Source organism: Aphidius gifuensis, linkage group LG1 (assembly GCF_014905175.1).
Source record: "Aphidius gifuensis isolate YNYX2018 linkage group LG1, ASM1490517v1, whole genome shotgun sequence".
Taxonomy (NCBI): domain Eukaryota; kingdom Metazoa; phylum Arthropoda; class Insecta; order Hymenoptera; family Braconidae; genus Aphidius; species Aphidius gifuensis.
The window spans coordinates 19,530,860-19,554,111 of NC_057788.1; the positions used below are offsets into that span (position 1 = coordinate 19,530,860).

Consider the following 23,252-nt stretch of genomic DNA (forward strand, 5'->3'; position numbering starts at 1 on the left):
ATAAGTGGGCTGTGCGTATTCATTACGGTGCAGACAATCTCTCTGTCGCAGTCATACTCCTCGACAAAAAATTGTTGCGCATGTCCGAATATTCTGTTCGGTTCACACGTGTACACAATGAATTTGTGTGCGTCGCTGAATGTTTCCGAGCTCTGACTCAAATAATAATTCGGACATGTTAGTGTGTGTACACTGAAATATAATAAAACTGCACCCGTATTCACGGGGCAAAATTGTTCTCATTAGGGCTTTTTTTGTCCGCTGATGGCGCTTGACAAAATTTTTTTTATATAGATTTCACATAGAAAAGCTTCACAAACGCCACCATCGGAAAAAAAATGCCCTAATGAGAATATCCTCTGAATACGGGTGCTGGAAGCCGAACTTCGTGTCGCCGAGAGAGAAACTCAATGGTTGGGATGTTGTCCTTGTCGGTACAGTCACGTCAACTATAATTGGTTGAGACTACTGAAATATAATGTAACTTTTATACCGAGTAGTACTAGTTTGTTTTGACGTTGACTGTACAAGATTTAATGTGCGCATGCGTGAGTGAGAGGGAATGCCAACTAATGAATTGCTATCTCTAGCGACACTCCGTACATTGGCTAAGCATAGGAGTTCACCTTCCAGCACCCGTATTCACAGGGCAAATTTTATACAATTTAGGGCTTTTTTTTGCCACTGATGGCGCTTATAAAATTTTTTTTATATATAGATTTTACATACAAAAGCTCCACAAGCGCCGTCAGTGGAGGAAAAAAGCCCTAAATTGTAATGCCCTGTGAATTGGACTGCAGCTTTATTATATTTCAGTGTGTGTGTGACGCACACATATATACTTTAAAAATTTTACTTGATTCCTCTACTTCTGCGCAACTGCGCGGTCAGAATGCGTGAAAAAAAACTGGCCAAAGAACGCAGTAGGTGCTTTCTTTTGGGTGTTTATTTTTTTTCCTGTTTATTTTCACGCATGCGCAGTTAAATGCGCAGTCGGCAAAAAGTCAGATTGCAACAGCGTAGGACATAAGGAGCTGGATCAGCCATGTTTTAATTCTTATTTTTTAAGAATTATTTGTTTCGACGCCACTGCTCTCTCCTCAATTTTGCATGACACACACATGTGCATGATCATGCGCATTAAAGTGAAAAAAATAAATACACAAAAAAAAGCACCTAGTCACTACTTAAGACAAGGGGTACGTTCCAAAAATCCTTCGGAAGCCCAGAAGTTCAAGATTCTGATCATAGAAAATTTTTGATATTTTGTTGTGGTAGACATGATTTTTTTTCCATGAATTTTAATAGGTGCAAGCAGGTGCAAGTCAGAAAAATATTATTGTTTAATTATTATTAATAATTATAAAAATACTTTTAACAACTGTAATAAATAACAAAAGCAAGTGGCATGTATGCAATATGGCTAATTTTGTTGTTTGCAATCAACAGAAACCTCCAGTAACTTTTAAGTTTATTTTATTCCTAAATTTTTCTGTCTACTGCGCCGTTTCAGGGCTTCCGAGTGATTTTTGGAACGTCCCCAAGCAGTAGCTAAGGAAAAAATGTAGCTAGGGAGCGTTTGATACAATTCGATAGCTGGCCGAGGCCAAAAATCCGGCCGATTTTTTATCAAGGTTTATTTCAACATTACTCCAACACTACTCCATTATAATTTCAAATATTTGAATGGGTTTTTCTCATAGCGAGTTTTCGATTTATTAAGTTGTCTTTCTGTTGGCCCAGGCTGAGGCCCTCGAACGCTATCGAACGCTGCCCTAAAGAAAAGATGTGGCTAAGGAATTAATGTGACCAAAGGAATTATTTGGTAAGCAACATAAATTCCTTAGCTTTATCTTTTCCTTAGCTACGGCTTTTCCTTGGTATTTATGTATTCATTGAATCAATAAAATACATGTGATTTATTTTAATAAATATTAATATACCAAAGCCAAGCAGTATAGCTGAGAAAAAGATGTAGCTTAGCAATTAATCCCTGTTGGAAATAATTTCTCCGGAAATCCTCCGTAAAACTCCGGAACACTCCGGTTTTGGCGATTTTTTGACGAAAATGTTTTATTCGTTTATTATCTTTCATTTTACATAGTAACTCGAGTATTTTCAAAATGCTACGAGTTTTTTCATATTTTTTGAAAGTGAGCCAATTCCGGAATACTCCGGAGAAATTCGGAATAATCCGGAGAAATACGGAATAATCCGGAGCTTTCCCGGAGAATTCCTGAGAAATCATTTCCACCAGGGATGTAGCTCAAAAAAATTATATGGTAAAAATTTGGGCTTCTGAGTGATCACGTGAGTTTTATTCGTTCTATCCTGTTTTATACCCCTGGTGGAAATATATTGCCGCCATTTCTATGCCTTTTCTACACCATTTCTCCGCTTTTCTTTACTTTTTTCCGAAAATGTTCCACCCAGGGAAAAATCATCGATCAAACCAGATCTGACCATGCACATTCCAGAATAGGCCAGATAAGGATTATTGGGAATTTTCAATATGACTTGATTTGCCTAGATATGAATTGATCTAACTTGGTCTGGATAAAAATCTTCAAATTTAATGTGAATAATTTCGAATCATATGCTCGATTAAACGATTTGGTTTTTCTTCTTATAGTTTTAATGAAATATAATTAAGAATTCTATATTATTACGATAAATAATTGGCATCACTCGGACTTGAACTCAGTGCTTCTGATGTGAAATTCCAGAGCTTGACTTACTTAACCACAGCGGTGATTATGAGACATAAGAAAAATTTGTCTTCTAAAACATTCATTCACCCTCGATCTGGTTTTATCTGAGTGCAGACCAAGTTTTATCATATCAAATCTAGTCAGATCTAAAAAAATTAAGTTTGATCTGGTTAGATCTGGTCAGATAAGATTTGACAATTTTATTTGACAATTATTTTTTCCTGGGCGTGGTTGAAGAAATGGCGGACAAATTTCTCCAACCTTTTACCACCCAAAAATTATTTCGACTTTTCTCCAACCTTCTCCACCTAAAAATAATTTCTCTATTTTTCTACAATGATTGACCTTTCTCTACCTAAAATTTATTCTGACTTTTTTCCACCTAAAATTTAAACGAAACTTTTTCCATCATGAAACGATCACGGGAATTTTGTGGACCAAGTACTTTCGGTATATCAACTTTTTTGAAAACAAGTGTCTTCGAATTTTTATTTTTTTCAAAAGAAATAAACATCATCATGCTTTGGGTTATGTAACAATTAATAATAATTATATATAATAATTATTAGTCTTTTTTTTTTAGAAAAATTGAAAATTGAAAATATGCTTTATACCAGTAAATTTTTATTTTGTTAATAAAAAATGAAGTAACTTCATATAGAATGTCCAACCGATGAAATTAATTATTAACATTTGAAAATCCCAATGCTCGTAAATCTCGTTCGATCAATTCGATAGCTGTTGGACTTATCGATTGGATTGGAGGTCGAACTGGACCTGGATCAATAGGTGATAATCGAGCCATAATTGGTTTCATCGTCGCTACCCAGTGTCCTTAACAATTCAAACAATAAATAACTCTTATATCTATTATTATATTTCTAAGTTATCACTTTTATAAATAATAGAATCAAAAGAATTTGGAGCAGTTACCGTGTTTTGATATAGCAACCACAGCTTGTGATAACAAATCTTGAAATTTTTTGGCTTTTAAAAAATCACCTTGCATTCCTGCATCAATAATCTCAAGTCCAAGCTTGCTAAACATATTCACACTTGTCGGAATAAATGCCTTCATTCCGATCGCGCATCCTGCTGACATGATCTAATTAGAAAAAAAAAATCCTCGTAAAAACATTTTCTTGGATTTTCTCTGTAATTATTTTCATTACTTTATATGTTGGCTAGCTAGAAGACTATTGGGGCTTATATTGATGTTTCAGAGAAATACAGGAAAAAGCAAGCAAAGTATTGACTGAGAAATATTTTAACCAAGGGATAACATTATATATTAATTGTAATTATCTATTCATAGGAAAAATATTTCTTTATACTTGATCGCTTCCTAAGAAAATTGTAAATTTTCCATTATTAGCACGTAAAGCAGCCCCTCCTTCTTCCAAATTTGGACTTGTATATTTAATACCGACAAATGTTGGAACAGCATCTCCGATCTGCTCAAGAAATTGTCCCATTGGAACTAAAAAAATCAATAACTTATTAAACTTCCTAGTTTGATTATTTAATATTTATTTGACTTACTGTTTACTTTAGTAAACATAGGTATGTGATAGTATAAGAGTGGTGTTTTAGGAGCCGCATTTCCAACAATTTTTAAATAATCAATCAATTGTTTCGACTCCGTTGGTTTGTAGTACAATTCAGGAAGACAAAGTATAGATTCTGCATTTATTTTTTCTGCGTGTTTTGCCTGTAAAAAAAACGATATGGTTTCGTTTATTCAAAAATTCATCTTATTTATCTTAGAAATAACTTACAAGCTCAACAACGTCTGGTAACGATGCACCGCCAATTTGAATCATTAAGTGTTGTTTTGTAACTTTAACTGCTTCTGCCCAAGCCTCGGCAACCTGCTTCCGCTCTGTCACTGCCATTGACATGCCTTCTCCCGTGGTTCCATTAACTTTTTTTTAATAGACATGAAAATTATAAATAAGAAAACATTTAACACTCTTAATTATATTTATAACATTAATTTATACATGAATGATATATACCTAGAACGCCTTTGATACCATTGTCCAATAAATATTTTGCATATGCCGGTATTATTTTCAAATTAAGCTGAAAACTGTTTGAACAAGTGTTAACTTCTATATTAAAGAGATTTTTTTATTTAATTTTATAATACAGTTGACACTTGATAACTCAATGTCAACTACCATATTCATATAAAATAAAATTACCTTTCAGTGAACGGACTAAATACCGGTACACAAAAACCCTCAAAAAAGTATGATAAGCGCTAAAAAAAAAATCAATCATTACTATTATAAATATAATATTAGATGTAGTATTTGAATGTCTAGAATTAAAATTTAATTATTCTGAAATTATACCGGCATTATGTTGAGTATTATTTCTTTTAGTTGATCACACTGTTTCACCGTGTGACTGTATCAATATCAGCTGAATGCTCGAATGATTGTTGACTGATAAAATGATAAATTTTGTTTAATATATATAATAAATCTATCTAAATGTTAAAGATGAACGAACGACGTGTTCTTTTCGTTTATCTTATCTTTTGGCCATTTATTATTATTATTATTATTATTATTATTATTATTATTATTATTATTATTATTATTATTATTATTATTATTATTATTATTATTATTATTATTATTATTAATTACGTAATTATATTAAAAGTTTTACTATATACTTTTTTTAAAATAGATATAGCGCCATCGGCGGCCGCCTCCGTTAATCAAATGTCAATGATAAAAAAAAAAAATTGATGAAATTTTTTATAAAAAAAAATGAATTCACAAATAATATATGATGTCTATAAGACTGCATTAACTTGGCCTACTTATATATTTCATACATATATAACCTGGAAAAAACTTAAAAACTTACTATTCATCGAAAGAGTTTCGATGAATTTTTGTTTATTTTTACTGCCATTATATTAATTTGTACCTCAAAATTAAATTTACCCTTAAGGGTGAAGAAACGTATTTTTCCGGATTTATCCAAATTATTCTGGATTTTTCCGTAATTGGCTCACTTCGTAAAAATCCAGAAGAATTTCCGAAATTTTCGAATTACTTTCGAAATTTGGTAAAATGAAGAAAAAATAAATAAATCAAAGATTTTTATCAAAAATTAAATTTTTTTTATTCAATGAATCTAATCACCGTATAGCAGCTGGTCTGTGAACTTGGCCCCCCTAGTTTAAATAAAAAATTTATAGTGTTTTTTTGAATTCTTTTATGATAGTAGTTGATAGTAGTGAATCATTTTGTGATAGTAGTTCAACCATTAACTGAGAATACTTTTTTGAAAAAATGCCATCCCCCGATCAAAAATTTTTGAATTTTTTTTTCTAGTTTAATATCGTTAGTATATAGTTGATAGTAGTAAAATTTTGTTTGATATAAGTAGTTCAAAAATAAAAGTCTTGAAATTTTTTTTTTTATTTTATTTTTTTAGAATGTGTCGGAATTAATAACTTCTCTTTTAAAACTAGCTACTATTGATTGTAGTAATTTTTTTTTAATAGTAGTCTCATAAATTTGTTTAAAAGAATAATAAAAAAAAAAAAAAAAAATTTCAAAATAATTGAGGGTCCGGATTCTATAACATGCCGAGCGCTCAGAGGCCTATATAAAACGAACGTTGTTCAGGTTAAATTTACGAAAATTTCAAAATGATTTAAGGGAGTTCGAACGAAAAAAGTACAAACAAGAAATGTGACCTAGTGGGCCCCTCAATGCTATAGTAAAAATTTATAAAATTTTATGCGGCACCCTTCACTTTTTTCTGCGTAGACGGTCCTGTTTTCCACCAATACATGTGCGGTTGTGTGTATCAATATGCACACAAACATATTTTGTTACCTCCACTCCTTCACTCTTTGACTTTTTTTTTTTTTTTAAACAATGATTGTTTAACTTTCTAGCAGGTAACTTGAATTTTTTTTTATTCTATAATTATTCTAAGATTTTAAAGTTTCATACAGATAGTTTTTTATTTAGGTGTGAAGCCAAGAACACGGTAAAAATTTGATATATGTTGTTTTTTTTTAAACATTTTTCGACTTTCCCGTAAACGTACGACACGTTAAAAGCTGTTGAATTTAAACATTAATAACTCGCAGGTATAGGCTTCTGAAATTTTGGCATAAGATGGATAATTATTTCATCAACCTACTCTAAAAATTTAATAAAAAGTTAAAGATAATCGAGTGCTGTTCGAACTCCCTTAAAAAAAAAAAAAAAATACCTTCATGTGAAGAATCAAAAATGACATTCAAATAAATCATATTCAATTACAATTATTTAATAAATTAAAAAATAAAGTTTAATATTTTTTTTTTCGAAAAAAACATTATTTTTCCAGGTCTAACTCGTCATAACTTTGTTAATAATTAATGAATCGACTTGAAACTTGGGGAGCGTTCGATAGCTGGCCGAGGGCCTCAGCCTGGGCCAACAGAAAGACAACTTGATAAATCGAAAACTCACTATGAGAAAATCCCATTTGAATATTTGAAATTATAATGTAGCAGTGCTGACACTACGAACATATAAAATAAACCATGATGAAAAATTGGCCGGATTTTTGGCCTCGGCCAGCTATCGAACGCTCCCTTGGCATATAGTTTTGTTATAGCCTAGCGATAATAAAAGTAACTGAAAAAAATAATATTTACTTGCATTGTTTTTTTTTATTAATTTATTGAGTAATGCCGGTTGGAAAATACGTTTTTTGAACTTCAAGATAAAAAAGTGTTGAGAAAATTTTAGAATTTAAAAACTTGTCAGTGGCAACATTGTTCTTCTATATATCAAGAAGTTATTTCCAAATTTTCAATTTTTTTTTAGCAATAATTAACCAAGTTATTAATTAATTAACAAATTCTGAGCTGCCGCTGGATCGTAGGTCCGTCGTAAACGTATGCGCACTCTCCAGTCACTGTAAATATACTAATCTCTTGCGCATGCAAACATATAAATTGTGGCTTTATAATTTATAAGTAAACATGACATTGTTCTATGGAGTTTTATAGTATACCCTAGTGAAAATGATTTCTCCGATTTTCTTTGATTGTATCCGATACTCCGCCATTTCCCTCCGATATTTTTCAGTTTTTTTCCGATATTTCTCCGATTTTCTCAGCATTGCCCCGATTTTCTACGAATTTCTCCGCATATTGTTGAATAAAAATCGGAGTAAAACAAAAAACCATTATCTCGACTTGTTCCGATTTTCATCCGCCTTTTCTCCGATTTTCTCCGATTCTTTCCGAATTACTCTGGTTTCTAAAAATCGGAGACAATCAGAGAAAATTGAAGAAAGTCGGAGAAATCATTTTCATCAGAGTATTTTATAGAGTGGACCTCCATGCATTATTCATCAGAAATTTGGCCCCTGCAGTCCGATTCACAGAGCATTACAATTTAGGGTTTTTTTCCTCCACTGGCGGCGCTTGTAAAGCTTTCGTATATGAAATCTATATAAAAAAAATTTTACTTGCGCCATCAACGGCAACAAAAAGCCCTAAATTGTAAAAAATTTGCCCTGTGAATTAGACTGCTGCGCAAGGATGACACGCAAAATCGTGAAGCGTTTCACATTTTTTGTTTGTTATTATTTATCTAAGTTTTTTTATTATAAACTATTATTATAAAAATATTATAAACAAATTTTACTCTTATAATTTTATTGATTTATTATTATATTTGTTTTTCATCATTTGGGATAAATGACTTCTTGGCCGCAAGTAAGTTGCAACATTTTTGACATTTCTAACAAAGCCTGACCGTCATTTTTACCAGAATTCTAGTGATATCTAGTTTGTGTAAATTACATACGGAAAACAGTAAATTTGTATTCTTTCTCATCCCTGTTATAATGATAATAGTATTTACCCCGATAGCCAGCGGCGTACACTTTGCGTTCACGTTGAGGTCACGCCGTGCATGCATTATCGTGCCTTCATAGTGTATGCAGAGTGTATTCGTAAAATGTACGGCAGATGGAGCAGACACCATGAAGTTTACATGAGCTGCATTGTGGATCACGTAGTGCCTTGACCGTACTTCCTTCGCGAAGTAAAATTTAGATAAAACATTGGAAAATGTTTGGTTTGATTAATTCCTGACCGATTTACCAAAAATTATTTTATTATTCTATTTTTGGCAAATGTCTATGGAAATAATGTAAATTTGCAAAAAATTTTTTCGATTTATTATTTGCCGATAAAGCATTTAAAATTAATTCGTAGACTAGATAATTTTACAGTTATTTTATTTTCTAGTTAAAAAAATTATTAAGTCACATGTTTGTAAAAGTAATCTGAGCGAATTAATTTATTTGGAAACATTCTTTCCAAAGATACATTTGCCATAATGAATTAATAAGAATTATTTGCCATTCTAAATTATTTTTACAGCCATTTGACCAAATAATTTTCTTTTTAAACTAGAAAATAATGCTGTAAAAATATTCTAGTCTTTACGAAGTAATTTATTTGGCAATTCTTAGCTACATCATTTCTTTAGCTTCTGTTTTCCTTGGGATTTTGTTGTTAAAATAAATTTACATGTATTTATTTATAAAAAAAAAATGTGCGTCATGAGGGTAGTAGTTGATGAAAAGATAGCTAAGGAATTAATGTGACTAAGGAATAATTTCATTGAAACATAATTTTGGTCACCTTAATTCCTTAGCTAAGCATCTTTTTCTTATTATTGCTTTCTTGGACGATTGTATTTTTAAAAAATAACTTACATGTATTTTATTTATAAAAAATTAAAAGGTCAGGAAAAAGTAGAAGTGAAAGATGTTCTAAGTGAATTAATGTGACTATTAGGTTTGAAATATAATTTTGGCAACATTAATTTGTCACATTACTTAGCTACATCTTTTCACTGCTTTTCCTGGACATTTTGTTTTTCGAATTGTTATGTATTTTATTTATGTTAAAAATAAAAGGTCCGGGCTGAAAGCAGTAAAGGCGAAAAGATGTATTCAATATTGCCGTTAATGATTATTTTCAAGGAAATAATTATTAGTCACATTGAATTCTTAGTTGTTATCTTTTTCTTAGCTACTTTGCTGACATTTGTAAAATAAATTTACATGTATTTTATCTATAAATAAAAATGTCCAAGGAAAGCAGTAGCTAAAGAAAAGATGTAGTTGCGAATTAAGGTAAACTGTAAATATGTTTCAATGAAATTATTCCTTAGTCACACAATTCCTTAGTTATCTTTTTCTGAGTTTTTTTCTGACATTTATTTTAAAATAATTTACATGTAGACTTTTGAAAAAATAAAAAGTCCGAATGCAGTAGCTAGGAAAAGATGTGCTGGCGAATTATGACTAAGGAACAATAAGCCAAAAGAATTATTTCAGGAAATAATTATTGTCACATTACCTTAAGCTACATTTTTTCTTAGCTACTGTTTTTCTGGACCTTTTATTTTTTTATAAATAAATACATGGTTTAATACAATCGTCCAGTCGCTGGCGAAAAGATGTAAATATGAATTAATGACTGCAGGCTCAAGAATTATATTTCAAGGAATATTAGTTACATTACTCCTATTTTAGCTACTGCTTCTTCTGACCTTTTTTATTTATTTTATAAATAAAATACATGTAAATTTATTTTTTAAAAATACAAATGTCCAAGGAAAAGATGTAGCTAAGGAAAAGATGTAGCTAAGGAATTAATGTGACTAAGGAATAATTTCATTGAAACATAATTCTTTGGTCACCTTAATTTTATATCTTTTCCTTAGTTGTTGCTTTTCCTTGACATTTTTATTTATTTTATAAATAAAAATACATGTAAATTTATTTTTAAAAATACAAATGTCCAAGGAAAAGATGTAGCTATGAAAAGATGAAGCTAATGAATTAATTGATTAAGGAATAATTTCATTGAAACATAATTTTTTGTCACTTCCATCTTTAGTTTTTTCTTTTAGCTACTGCTTTTCCTTGGACATTTGTATTTTTTAAAAAATAAATTTACATGTATTTTATTTATAAAGAAAAAATAAAAAGGTCCGCTGAAAAGCAGTAGCTATGAAAAGATGGCTATGAATTAATGTGACTAATGAATTATTTCCTTGAAATATACCTTAAGAACATTATTTTTAGTTTACATTCCTTTAGTTATCTTTTTCTTACAGATTGTTTTTCCTTGACGATTGTATTTTTAAAATAAACTTTACATGTATTTTATTTATAAAAAAAATAAAAAGGTCCAAAAAAGCAGTAGCGATGAAAAATGTAGCTAAGGAATTATGTGACTAATGAATTATTTCCTTTAAATATAATTCTTTTGGCAACATTATTTCCTTAGTTTCCATTATATTAATTCTTAGTTTCTTTAGCTACTGCTTTTCCTTGGACCTTTTTAATTTTTTTTCATAAATAAAATACATGTAAATTTATTTTTTAAAAATACAAATGTCCAAGAAAAAGCAGTAGCTAAGGAAAAGATGTAGCTAAGAAATTAATGTGACTAAGGAATAATTTCATTGAAACATACTTGTTGTTTAGTTATCTTTTATTATTAAAGCTTTTCTTGGACATTTTTATTTATTTTATAGATAAAAAATACATGTAATTTATTTTTAAAATACAAAATGTCAATGAAAAGCAGTAGCTAAGGAAAAGATGTATAAGGAATTAATGCACTAATGAATTATTTCCTTTGAAATATACTTTTGGTAACATTAATTTTAGTTAATTTTTTCTAGTTACTGCTTTCCTTGACTTTTTTTTATTTTTCTTTATAAATAAAATACATGTAAATTCATTTTTTAAAAATACAAATGTCCAAGGAAAAGCAGTGAAGCATGGAAAAGATGTAGCTAAGAAATTATGTGACTATGAATTTATGTTGCCAAAGAATTATATTTCAAGGAAATAATTATTAGTCATGATTCTTTTAGCTACATCTTTTAGTTGGTTAAAGCTTATTTTGGACATTTTTATTTATTAAATAAATAATATAGATGTAAATTTATTTTTTAATAATACAAATGTCCAAGGAAAAGCAGTATAGAATAGATAAGATGAATGACTTTGATAAATAATATTATTTTTGATTTAGATCAATATGATTTTATTATTCCTAAATCAAAGAAAAATATTGTCTCGACCAAAAATTGTTTTGTTAAATAATAATTTAATCATTAAAGTTTTCTTTTGCCTATTTAATACCTTTTTATTATTGTTATATTATTATTGTTTTTTAAATCTATTTCAAAAGTTATTAAAATTACTTGCATTGAAAGCACGGTGAATACATATGCTATTGATTTATTGTAAATGCTCATAGGCTTCGTGTACACGCTGGACGCAGCGTGCAGTCAGATAGAGAATTTATAGACGTGACACAAAGTCAGCAATACTGACTACACGGTGTGTGCACGATGGCTACATTCAGTGCATGCACTGGCGTGTACAATAGTGCCTGCACCTTTGGCTATCGGGGTATATAGGGGAGAGTGGTCTAATATGAGCAGGGTGTTCAATATGAGCACCCTCCCTTTTTTCTAAATTAACAATAAATTATTATTTTTTTTTTTTGTTTAAATAATTATATTTTTATTGTTTTTTAACAAAAAGAACAATTTACCATCAAATTGACCTGTCAAAAATTTTTTTGGTTATGTTTCAACAAGTTTATTTTTTTTTTTATTTTAATTTTTTTTTTTCAACACAGATGGCATAAGCTCATCAATACATATTTTTTTCATCCATCAATTTGAAAAATTAAGATTGTATTCTATATTTTAATATTAAAATAATATTTTTTAACCATTAAAATGTTAATAATAATAGTAATTTTAATAATAATAGCAACTATAAACACTAAAAAAAAAACTGTACATTTTTAACACATTAAATTACACTATATTTTATATTGATATCGAATTATATTTTAAAATTAATATTTGGTTTTTAATTATTATTTCACTTTTGAACTATTAATATTTTAATATAGTTTAATAAATTAAATAATCAAATCATATAAAACAAATAACACTATATTCACTATCACATTTCATCACACTATCATTTTAACTATCACATTTGTCACACTAATTTTTTTTTAACTTATTATTTCATTTATGCAAGTATTGCAATACCATTGCTGTTTTAAATTTTCTTCAGGCACATTTCACACATTGTACATGTGCCCACAAGTCACATTTATCACATTGATCCATTTTCCAGTTGTGTTTAAATACAATTGTTCACATACAAGGCACTCAGCATCACTTTCTTTCTTCACTTCATCTTTTTCTGTTCTTTTCTTTTTGTCTTTTTTTTATATTTTTTTTCAATATTTTCTTTGTTTTTTTTCTTTCTCTTTTCTTCCAATCTGAGTTCTTTGATGTACTCTGCTGATGTGACAAGTACAGTCTGTCTTTGAGGTCGACTTCCTCTCACGATCTGCCAGGCCAACTCCAGTTTGATCAGTGTCCATAGAAATATTTAATTTTTGTTTTTTCCAATGGTATTTCTCTGATAAATGAAAGTGTTAGCCTTTATTATTTGGTGTACTTTCATCATCAGAATCATCATAATATGATGGACGACCTGACCAAAACAATGGACGGTTTGATGTACCAGTTGATGTACCAGTTGATGTACCAGTTGATGTACCAGTTGATATACCAGTTGATGTACCAGTTGATGTACCAGTTGATATACCAGTTGATGTACCAGTTGATGTTGATGTTGATGGTGTTGCAGATGCTTGTCGTTTGTCAGTTGATGATTTTTGCCTTAGTTTGTCGTTGCTGAGTTGATGATTGTGTGAGTTGATGAATGTTGTGAGAGAGTTGTTGATTGTGATGAGTTGATGATTGTTTTGAGTGAGTTGTTGATGATTGTGATGAGTTGATGAATGTTGCGAGTAGAGTTGTTGATTGTGGATGAGTTGATGATTGTTTTGAGTGAGTTGTTGATGATTGTGGATGAGTTGATGATTGTTTTGAGTGAGTTGTTGATTGTTGTGAGTGAATTGATGATTGTTGATGGATTGATGGTTGTCGTTGAGTGAGTGGACTGTTTGGTATTGCTGATGTTGATTGATGGTTGTCGTTGAGTGATTGCTGACTTAAACGAGGGTTTTCATCAACTGACAAACTGCTCATTGACCGGCTCAAAGTCTCAGCAGCTGGATTTGGTCGCTCAGACAACTCTGCTGGAGCAAAATCAGCTGCAGAAAATATGTCCCTGTTAAAAGGACATATTCCAGTTGCTCTGAATCCAGCTTTGATATTTTTTGGTGTAGCTGCTTTTTCAAGAGCAAGACTCATAATTCTTGCAATGTCTTTTTCGAGAAGTCTTCGTCCTGACCGTGTCATTTCAGTGGAAATTTCAGCATAGGCGTTGCTGACTGGCTTCATTATGCTTACATCCAGTGGCTGCAATCTGTGTGTTGTATGTGGAGGTAAGCATAAAATGGCCAAATGGTTGTCAGCAGCAAGCCTAGCCACTTTTAGATTCTTGGAGTGACTGACGTGTCCATCAAGTATCAGCAGAACTGGACTTTCTGCTGTTGGTCTTGTATACTTGATGAACCATTCAATCCAGTCACCAAACGTCTCAGTTGTCATCCATCCTCGTTCAGTGACTGTTCCCCAAGAACCTTCCATTGTACCAGCAATCAAGGATGGGTGCATTTTTTTCCTCCCAAAAATGAACATAAAGCAGTTCACCTGATGCTGATACACAGACGGTGATGGTTATGTATTCCTGTTCGAAGTCATTGTTGTCAGTTGATCTGATCGTCTTTGACCTTCAAACAAAGTATTTTGATGACGGTCTTGGGTCAACTGACTGACTAGTTTCGTCGATATTAAAATTCTATTTGGTGGAAATTTTGCAACAGCTTCACCATCATCAGCTCCAATATTTTGTTGTTGTTTCCAACAAGTCAAAAACAATTTACAACAACTTGGTTGAATCCTCTGGCTCGATATATCGACACAGACTCGGGCTTTCTAAGGACAAGATCAGGATGACGTGCCCGAAAACCTCGATACCAGTCCTTACCAGCTGACCCGGTCCAAGGAGTCACGATTTTATTTTTTTCGGCCACCACGTTAGCTAGTACTCGTGTCTGCTTGGATCCAAGCCCTCGTAGCTGTGCTTGAACCTTGATAATGTGGTCTTTAAATTCTTTTTCTTGGATAGGAGTGAAAATTGTTTGATAACTTCCTAAACCTGTAGAGCAACCAAAAACAAGAAAAAAAAAAAGAAGAAGTTAAAAAACTGGCAAATAAAACTAGCAATTTATTTAAAGATTGATACTAACTCATGTTTAAAATAAAAATATCAAAAAACATGATAATATTCCATCTTTATGTACATATAAAGTATTCTTGATTTATCAACAGTATCACCATTGTACCAGGTGGTTGTAAACTATTATACCACTAGGTACAATGGTAATAATGATGATAAATCATCTCTTATAATTATAACACATGGTAAAATGGTGATAATGATGATAAATCATCACTTATAATTATAGGTATAACACTTCAGGGTGGTGATACTGATGATAAGTCGTTAAAAGTACATTTATTACAAAATAAAACACTATCCAATTATTTTTTACAACTTGCTATCATGAGAATATAAAAATATTTTATTTATTGTATTGTTATTTTTCTAATAAATATCCTCATGATAGCAAAATGGTAAATATAATTGAATAGTGTTTTATTTTTGTAATAAATGTACTTTTATTCTTGACTTATCATCAGTATCACCATTGTGGCAAAAGTGTTATACCTATAATTATAAGTGATGATTTATCATCATTATCACCATTTTACCATGTGTTATAATTATAAGAGATGATTTATCATCATTATTACCATTGTGGCCTATGGTATATTGTTTAGTTGGTGAATCACTGGTATTAATGGTGATATTGTTGATAAGTCAAGACAGTACATATTTATCAGAGTAGTCAATACTATCTGTTTCATATTACCATTTGCTATCATGAGAATATTCACTAGAAAAAATAATAATACAATAAATAAAATATTTTTATATTCTCATGATAGCAAATGGTAATATAATTGGATAGTATTTTATCCTCTGATAAATGTACTTTTATTCTTGACTTATCAACAGTATCACCATTGTACCAGGTGGTTGTAAACTATTATGCCACTTGGTACAATGTTAATAATGTTGATAAATCAATAATGTTATGTAAGAATACATGTAACAGAAGATACAATATTATGTAGTTATAACACTGTTTGATATCATTATCACAATGATGATAAATAGAGGATAATATCTATCAGACAAAAAATAGTGTAAAAAACAAAATAAAAACAAGGAAATAGAGCATACCTTTTTCACACGCTAAAATTAAATCAGGATTCAATCTGTACATCTGTACTCGACGAGATAATGTTGATCTATCAATTCCATACCTTAAAGCGGTAGATTTAATCGATTTTTCATTATCAACAACATCAGTAATAGCTCTTGCCATTTGTACTGGATCCCAGTCTTGACGAGTTGTTGTTCTTTTGAAACGACCCATTTTTAATTTTCAAAAGAAGCAGAAATAAATAAAAAACCATACAACAACGCATGTAACAACAATTTACAACAAGAGTAACAATAAATAAAACGAGTAATGGAGGACAATTACAATAATTATTAATCAACGAATGAAAACAACGATTGTCAATCAACGAATGAAAATCCATTGAATCCCTAAATTTAAAATTAAAAAAAAAAAACAATGGAGCAGTTTGGTGTTTGGATTCATTCATATTTTTGCATCGTCGTGCCATCTGTGTTGAAAAAAAAAAATTAAAATAGAGAAAAAAAAAAAAAAATTGCTCATTTAATAAAGTTGTCAAAACATAACCAAAAAAATTTTTGACAGGTCAATTTGATGGTAAATTGTTCTTTTTGTTAAAAAACAATAAAAATATAATTATTTAAACAAAAAAAAAAAATAATAATTTATTGTTAATTTAGAAAAAAGGGAGGGTGCTCATATTGAACACCCTGCTCATATTAGACCACTCTCCCCTATATATAGCGAAAAAAAACAGCTGTTTATGATTTTTATATGAATGTACGAATCAGTGAAAAATTTGTACTAATATGTAGTGATTTGCAGTAAATAATGAAAATAAAAAAAACAATCAAAAATAAATTATAATTTTCATACTTCAAATTTTTATAAATATACATCACTCAATAATTTAAATTAATACTTAATATATGAAATTTTAATACTGTTCAGTTTTGCTGTGTATTAAAGAAGGATATTTTCCAGAAAATTCTAGAAGAGTCCTGCTTGGAATATTCTACAACATCAAAACAAAAGTGTGATGTCATTTTAAACAGAAAAGTAGTCTAAAAATATCAAACAAGTAAGTTGTAGTTACTCAAAAAAAAGCATTGTCAAGTTATTGAGTTATTGTTAATTATTTTTAGCGAAGATAAACAAAAAAAAAAAAAGTTAACTATTAATTTGATGAGATATATGAATATATAATATTATTGTTTAGACAAGTGTTGATAAAATTTCAATTCGTATACAGAAACCTGAGTGAATATATAATAGAGCTTGATATTTAAATATAAATATGAATCAATCAGACGATTATTTGTCAGATAACAGCAAAACCATGAAACCAGTTAAATCAACAGCAGTTGTTAAATATTCAGCAATACAAAAACCAGCAACATTTACACAATTACAATGTAATACAGATTTGAATCATCCACCAAGTAATTGGTTGAGTAGTTCAGCTGACAGTTATGGATTACAAAGTGTCTGGCTACAAAGTACTGGATTTTCAAGTTTTCGAATGGCTCATATGTTTCCAGATTGTGTTGGTGAAGTTGATGTTGTATCTGATGCTGAAAATATAAAAAAATTATTAAAAATACCTTATAGCCAAAGTGCTGTATCAATGATGGTACATAGAATTGAAAATACAATATTAATTGATGATTTTGATATACAAAAATATTTATTACGTCAAGCTGAAAGTGATTGGGAATGGTTAAAAAAATTTTTTTACGAACATATTATACATAATAATGATGATAAACAAAAAAAACGTCTTTTTTATAAACCAGCAAATACACGTGATTTATTACAACAAAAAAATCTTGTATCAAAATTTTTATATCATTCCTTAGTACAAAATTTGTCTGATAATGAAAAAGAAGAAATTAAAATTGATAATGATAAAACAAAAAATTGTGAATTAGATTTAAAAAATAAATGTTTAGAGCCTGTTTTACCAGAGCCAAATTTAGAAGATAATTTACCTGATCCAACAAAAAGTCGTAATTTTGCTCGTAATGTTGTTTGGACATTTGAAAATATACAAATGTTAATTGGTACAGATATGCCAATATTTGGTGGACAAACACATCCATGTATTAGTCTTAAACTTCGTGATATGAATAAACCAATAAATGTATTAACTGGAATTGATTATTGGCTTGATAATTTAATGTGTAATGTACCAGAAGTTATAATGTGTTATCATCTTGATGGTATTGTACAAAAATATGAGCTAATAAAAACTGAAGATTTGCCAAATTTAAATAATGCAAATTTTAGTCCAAAAGTAATACGTGATGTTGCCCAAAATATATTAAGTTTTTTAAAAAATAATGCAACAAAAGCTGGACATACATATTGGCTATTTAAAGGTAAAGATGATGATGTTGTTAAACTTTATGATTTAACTTCATTGTGCTCAGATACATCTGATGATAAAGAACAAAATCCATTTACTGTCCCAGTTGCAATGTTGTTATACAGAGTTGCTAGAAATATGAAATATTCATCAGATGGTAGTCAAGGACATTTGGGTACAATAAGAATATTATTAAAAAATTGTATACAATTATTAAATCGTGAAAAATATCCACAAATAGTAACATCAGCACATTATATGTTATCTGATCTTTATATACCAGCTGATACTGATCCAGCAAAACCCATTGTTGTTGAAAAACAAAAACAACAACAGCAACAACAACAAAAAGAAGATGATATTTGTCAACAAAATGAAAATGCTGAATATGAATTTGATGATATTAATAATTGTATGGAAAATGAAGGTAAAGCAAGTGCAACAATAAAATCATTAACATTAGCTTATTTAAAAGAAACAACTGAACGTAATGATTTTAAATATATACGACCACCACCAGTTAGTGGATCAATACCAGAACGTTGTCATGAAGCACTTGAACATGTTGTCAATGGTCTTGAATGTTTATCATATTTTCCAATAATTAATATTGAAGAAGGCAATTATAATAACAATAAATATAAAGAAGAAAAACAAAATACTGCAAAACCATTTGAAGCAATTCCTATGCCTTATTATACATTAAATAATAATAAAAATTCTTCAAATAATAATAAACAACAAACACCAACAAAAACATCAAAAAAACAACAAAAAAAAAAATTAAATAAAAAAAATAATGATGAATTAAGTGTTGTTGATACAAGTCCAAAAGCATTATTATGTAAACCAAAAGGTGAAGCTTTACCAACATGGCAAGCACCAAAAAAAAGTGATAATTTAAGTTGGAAATCACATTTAAAAACTTTACTTTATGAAAAAGCATCATTAATATTTGCTGTATTAGCTGAATATGAATATACAAAACAAAAATTTGGCTCATCATTAAAATATATACTTAAAGTATTAAAATGTCAAAAAATACTTGAAATTTTTTGTGGTTTAAAAAATGATAAATTAATAAGCTATTCATTGGGTAGAGCTGGTGATTGTTGTTTAATGATTGTTCAAGATTGGAAAAATATTGATAACCATCAAAAATTATTTACAACAAGTGATGAAGTTGAAGATAAAATAATTATTGAAATTTTAACAATTGAAAAAGATGATTTAGATATGAATGGTGCTGAATTACTTGATAGAGCATTAATAAGTATTGAAGAAAGTTTAATTGTAGCATATAAATGTTATGAAAAAGCGTTATCACTTGAACCAGCTGATATTGATAAAAAAAATTTATTACGAAGACTTGGTAATGTTCACAATGAATTGGGTGTATTATATATGAATCAAGCAAGTTTAAAATATCAACAAGAAACAAATAATGATGATGATGATAATGATAAAAATAAAATTGATAATAATGAAGATAATAAAAATGTTAATTCATTATTAACAAAATCATTAAAACATTTGGAGTATGGTGTTAAAGCATTTGAATCAGTTGAAGATGAAGCAAATTTAGCATTATTACATTCAAATACTGGTAGATTAATGCGTCTCTGCGCTCATATTAATGTTAATAAACAAACAGAAGAACGTCATTTTTATAATAAAGCATTACATAGTTATCAAAAAGCATTACAAATACTTGGTAATAGAAAAACAAATTCATCAATTTGGGATACTGTTAATTGGGATTTATCAACAACATTATTTACAATGGCAACATTATTACAAGATTATCCAATACCTGGTAATAAAACTGAAGATGAATTAGAAAAAGAAGTTGTTGAAATATTTCAAAAAGCATTAAAACATTGCGATACTGAAAATCCAGGACCAAGACAACCAGTTTATCAATTTCGTGCTGCAACAATACAACATCGTCTTGCATCACTTTATCATCGTGTTTATCGTGAACTTGATACTGATACTGATAATATTAAACGTAAAACAAGTCTACAATTATGTAAACTTTATTATGAAAAAGCATCAAAATTAATGTTTTCACTTGAACAACCAATCGAATATTTAACAATACAACTTGAAAGAGTTGCACTTGCTGAACAACAAGCACAAACGACTGGCTTATTTACAAGTAAATTAAAATCATATCAAAATGGACTTGATTTAATAATTCAATGTCAAGAAATACTTGAAATTATACTTGAAAAAAATAAAATAAATAAAAATCATGATAAAAAAGATGATGATACACAAAAAGACATTGATATTGATAATGAAACTGAAAAATTAATTCTTTTGATGGAACAAAGATTGCAATTTTTACTCAGATCATTAACAAAATTATGCCTTGGAAAAAATTCAATACCCAACAAAAAAAAAGAGTAAGTATTTTTATTTTTATAAATTAAATAGAACTTTTATTTACTTTTTTTACCGTTAAATCAATAATTTATCACTTGATATACCTCTCAATTTTTAATTCTTTTTTTAACTTGATACTTTTGATTCTTTTACATTTTTTTGAAATTATATTTTATTTTTTTTCTTTTTCAGATATGAAAATCTCGCTGAGGTTTATAAAAAATGTTACAGTCGAAGCTTAAGAACACCTGGAAGTCAAACTAATTCATCATTGCTTGAGCACATGATTCATTTGATTAAAGATATAAACTTACAACTCCAAAATTATCAAGAATCAGTATAAAATACAATTTTTTTTTTTTTTTTTTTTTCTATATGATAATAAGTTTACTTACTGTAAATATTTATAATTTACATATATATATTTATATTTATATCTAATAAGTGTTATTATAAAAAAGTGTTGCTTTAAAAGTGTACAAAAGTTCATTTTAAAAATAAAAATTAAAAAATAAAATTTAAGTTGTTAATCTCTTATGACGATAGTAAAGTTGGGGAGAAGTAGTGATGGCAAATAAAATGAGTTGTTAATCTCTTATGACGATAGTAAAGTTGGGGAGAAGTAGTGATGGCAACGAAGGTCACAGATGTTCATGAACATACACATACACCCAATGCAAAAAATTTAATTAATTCAGTACGCCTCAGATCTTCATTCAGTTATCATTTAAAATAAAAAATGAATATATGTTTTGAAGGCAAACGAATATTAGTCACCGGTGCCGGTCAAGGTAAATTAGTCGATAATCATATTAAATTAATATTAATAACTAATTTACAAATTTATTATTATTTATTCAAGGAATTGGCAGAGACTTGGCTCTTCGTCTTGCGAAGTATAAAGGAAAAGTATTTGCATTATCAAAAAGATTAGAATTTTTAAAAACACTTAAAAATGAAGATTCAACTATTGAAATAATATCAGTTGATTTAGTAGATTGGAATACAACAAGAACAGCTATTGAAAAAATTTTACCTATTGATATGTTAGTCAACAATGCTGGTGTAGCATGTCTTGGACCATTTTTAAAATTATCAGAGAAACAATTTGACTTAACAATGAATGTAAATGTCAAAGCGATATTCAATATTTCACAGATAATTTCTGGTGATATGATTGAAAGGAAAATTCACGGTAGTATTGTTAATGTTTCATCGCAAGCAAGCGTTGCGGCTTTAAAAGACCATTCAATTTATTGTGCTTCCAAGGGGGCTGTTGATATGTTGACTAAGTAAAAAATGATGATATTTTTTATTTAACCAAAGTTTTTCTTTTTATTTATGATTATTATAAATTTTTTATTTAGATCAATGGCTTTAGAACTTGGAGTCTACAATATACGAGTCAATTCCGTGAACCCAACTGTCGTTATGACTGCAATGGGACGACTTGGTTGGGATGATCCAAAAAAATCCCAAAGTATGCTTGATAAAATTCCACTTGGACGATTTGCTGGTAGTTTTATTTATCATTTTTAATACTCGCTTTTTTTTGTTCTTTTGATAAATGTATATATATATATATATGTATGTATTTTTTTGCCAATATAGAAGTTGATGAAGTTGTTGATGCTATAGTTTATCTCTTGAGTGATCGCAGCTCAATGATTACAGGAGTAGCATTACCTGTTGATGGAGGATTTTTAGCTACTTAAGAAAGATAGCTCAACACCAGATAAAAAATAAAAATTTGTTGTCGACTTTATAAATTATAAAAATAATAAAAATTAATTGTACTCTGAATAATTTCCAAATATTATGATTTTATCTTTTATCTAAAAAGTGAAGTAATAATTTTTATTTTTAATTAATACTTTTGTAATATAAATTATTAAATATTAATTTTCAAATACACAAGATTAAAAATATATAAATATATAAATTTATCTATGTATTTAATTCGACGTTTACAAATAGATTGTTTCGTCTAATTTTTTTTTTTAATAATTGACTTTTATAAATAACAAGCTTTTGCGTAGACATTTGTTTAGGTCAATTATTAATCAATTTTTTTTATGAATAGTTTTTTTTTAATTGTCAATCAGACGGTTGTCATGTTTAAGAATTCATGTGTAATAAGAATAAGTAAAACATCAGTCATTTTTTTTTTATTTCTTTTTTCAAAAACATTTTCTTTATTCATATGCTCTTTAAACTAATTACATTTTTTTCAGTGTTTTCAATTCGAATTAATTTACATCATATATATAAATGTATAAAATCTTAAAAATCTATACATATACAATTATGATGTACATGCGTTTATATAAATATTTAAAATATTTATATTAATATATTAATATTTAGGTATGAATATCTTTTTTTTTTTTTAAATGCATAATAATTATTCACACTGTGACTTATCATTTAA

At 28.9% G+C, this 23,252-nt stretch overlaps 3 protein-coding genes across 4 annotated transcripts; 2 read left to right on the forward strand and 1 right to left on the reverse strand.

Moving 5' to 3' along the window:
• Window positions 1-3,171: 3,171 nt before the first annotated feature.
• LOC122850776 (N-acetylneuraminate lyase-like) lies at window positions 3,172-5,242 on the reverse strand. Its single transcript, XM_044149862.1, has 8 exons — window positions 5,072-5,242; window positions 4,919-4,977; window positions 4,730-4,803; window positions 4,490-4,635; window positions 4,254-4,422; window positions 4,046-4,191; window positions 3,645-3,816; window positions 3,172-3,545 (listed from the first exon to the last, which is right to left on the reverse strand). The coding sequence occupies exons 1-8, from the start codon at window positions 5,075-5,077 to the stop codon at window positions 3,391-3,393; spliced, it is 927 nt and encodes a 308-aa protein (XP_044005797.1). The 5' UTR covers window positions 5,078-5,242; the 3' UTR covers window positions 3,172-3,390.
• An 11,569-nt stretch (window positions 5,243-16,811) lies between these two features.
• Window positions 16,812-21,456, forward strand: LOC122850792 (erythroid differentiation-related factor 1). Of its 2 annotated transcripts, XM_044149870.1 has the most exons (3): window positions 16,812-17,143; window positions 17,208-20,841; window positions 21,014-21,456. In XM_044149870.1, the coding sequence occupies exons 2-3, from the start codon at window positions 17,360-17,362 to the stop codon at window positions 21,162-21,164; spliced, it is 3,633 nt and encodes a 1,210-aa protein (XP_044005805.1). In that variant the 5' UTR covers window positions 16,812-17,143; window positions 17,208-17,359; the 3' UTR covers window positions 21,165-21,456. The 2 variants fall into 2 exon arrangements, with proteins under 2 accessions (XP_044005805.1, XP_044005798.1); XM_044149863.1 differs by having other exon boundaries at window positions 16,826-20,841.
• A 39-nt stretch (window positions 21,457-21,495) lies between these two features.
• On the forward strand, window positions 21,496-22,639 carry LOC122850812 (L-xylulose reductase). Its single transcript, XM_044149881.1, has 4 exons — window positions 21,496-21,612; window positions 21,684-22,113; window positions 22,189-22,337; window positions 22,433-22,639. Exons 1-4 carry the CDS (start codon window positions 21,561-21,563, stop codon window positions 22,534-22,536), a joined length of 735 nt encoding a protein of 244 aa, XP_044005816.1. The 5' UTR covers window positions 21,496-21,560; the 3' UTR covers window positions 22,537-22,639.
• Window positions 22,640-23,252: the final 613 nt, after the last annotated feature.

What these genes read in the sequence shown, in the direction of transcription:
- LOC122850776 (XM_044149862.1), bottom strand. An exon ending in TACCAGACGTTGTTGAGCTT is followed by an intron (nt 4,423 to 4,489) that starts GTAAGTTATTTC and finishes TTTTTTTTACAG; the next exon opens with GCAAAACACGCAGAAAAAAT. An exon ending in TATGTTTACTAAAGTAAACA is followed by an intron (nt 4,192 to 4,253) that starts GTAAGTCAAATA and finishes TGATTTTTTTAG; the next exon opens with TTCCAATGGGACAATTTCTT.
- LOC122850792 (XM_044149870.1), top strand. Translation starts at nt 17,360, where the DNA reads ATGAATCAATCAGACGATTATTTGTCAGATAACAGCAAAACCATGAAA. An exon ending in ATACCCAACAAAAAAAAAGA is followed by an intron (nt 20,842 to 21,013) that starts GTAAGTATTTTT and finishes TTTCTTTTTCAG; the next exon opens with ATATGAAAATCTCGCTGAGG.
- LOC122850812 (XM_044149881.1), top strand. Translation starts at nt 21,561, where the DNA reads ATGAATATATGTTTTGAAGGCAAACGAATATTAGTCACCGGTGCCGGT. An exon ending in GCTGTTGATATGTTGACTAA is followed by an intron (nt 22,114 to 22,188) that starts GTAAAAAATGAT and finishes TTTTTTATTTAG; the next exon opens with ATCAATGGCTTTAGAACTTG. An exon ending in TCCACTTGGACGATTTGCTG is followed by an intron (nt 22,338 to 22,432) that starts GTAGTTTTATTT and finishes TTGCCAATATAG; the next exon opens with AAGTTGATGAAGTTGTTGAT.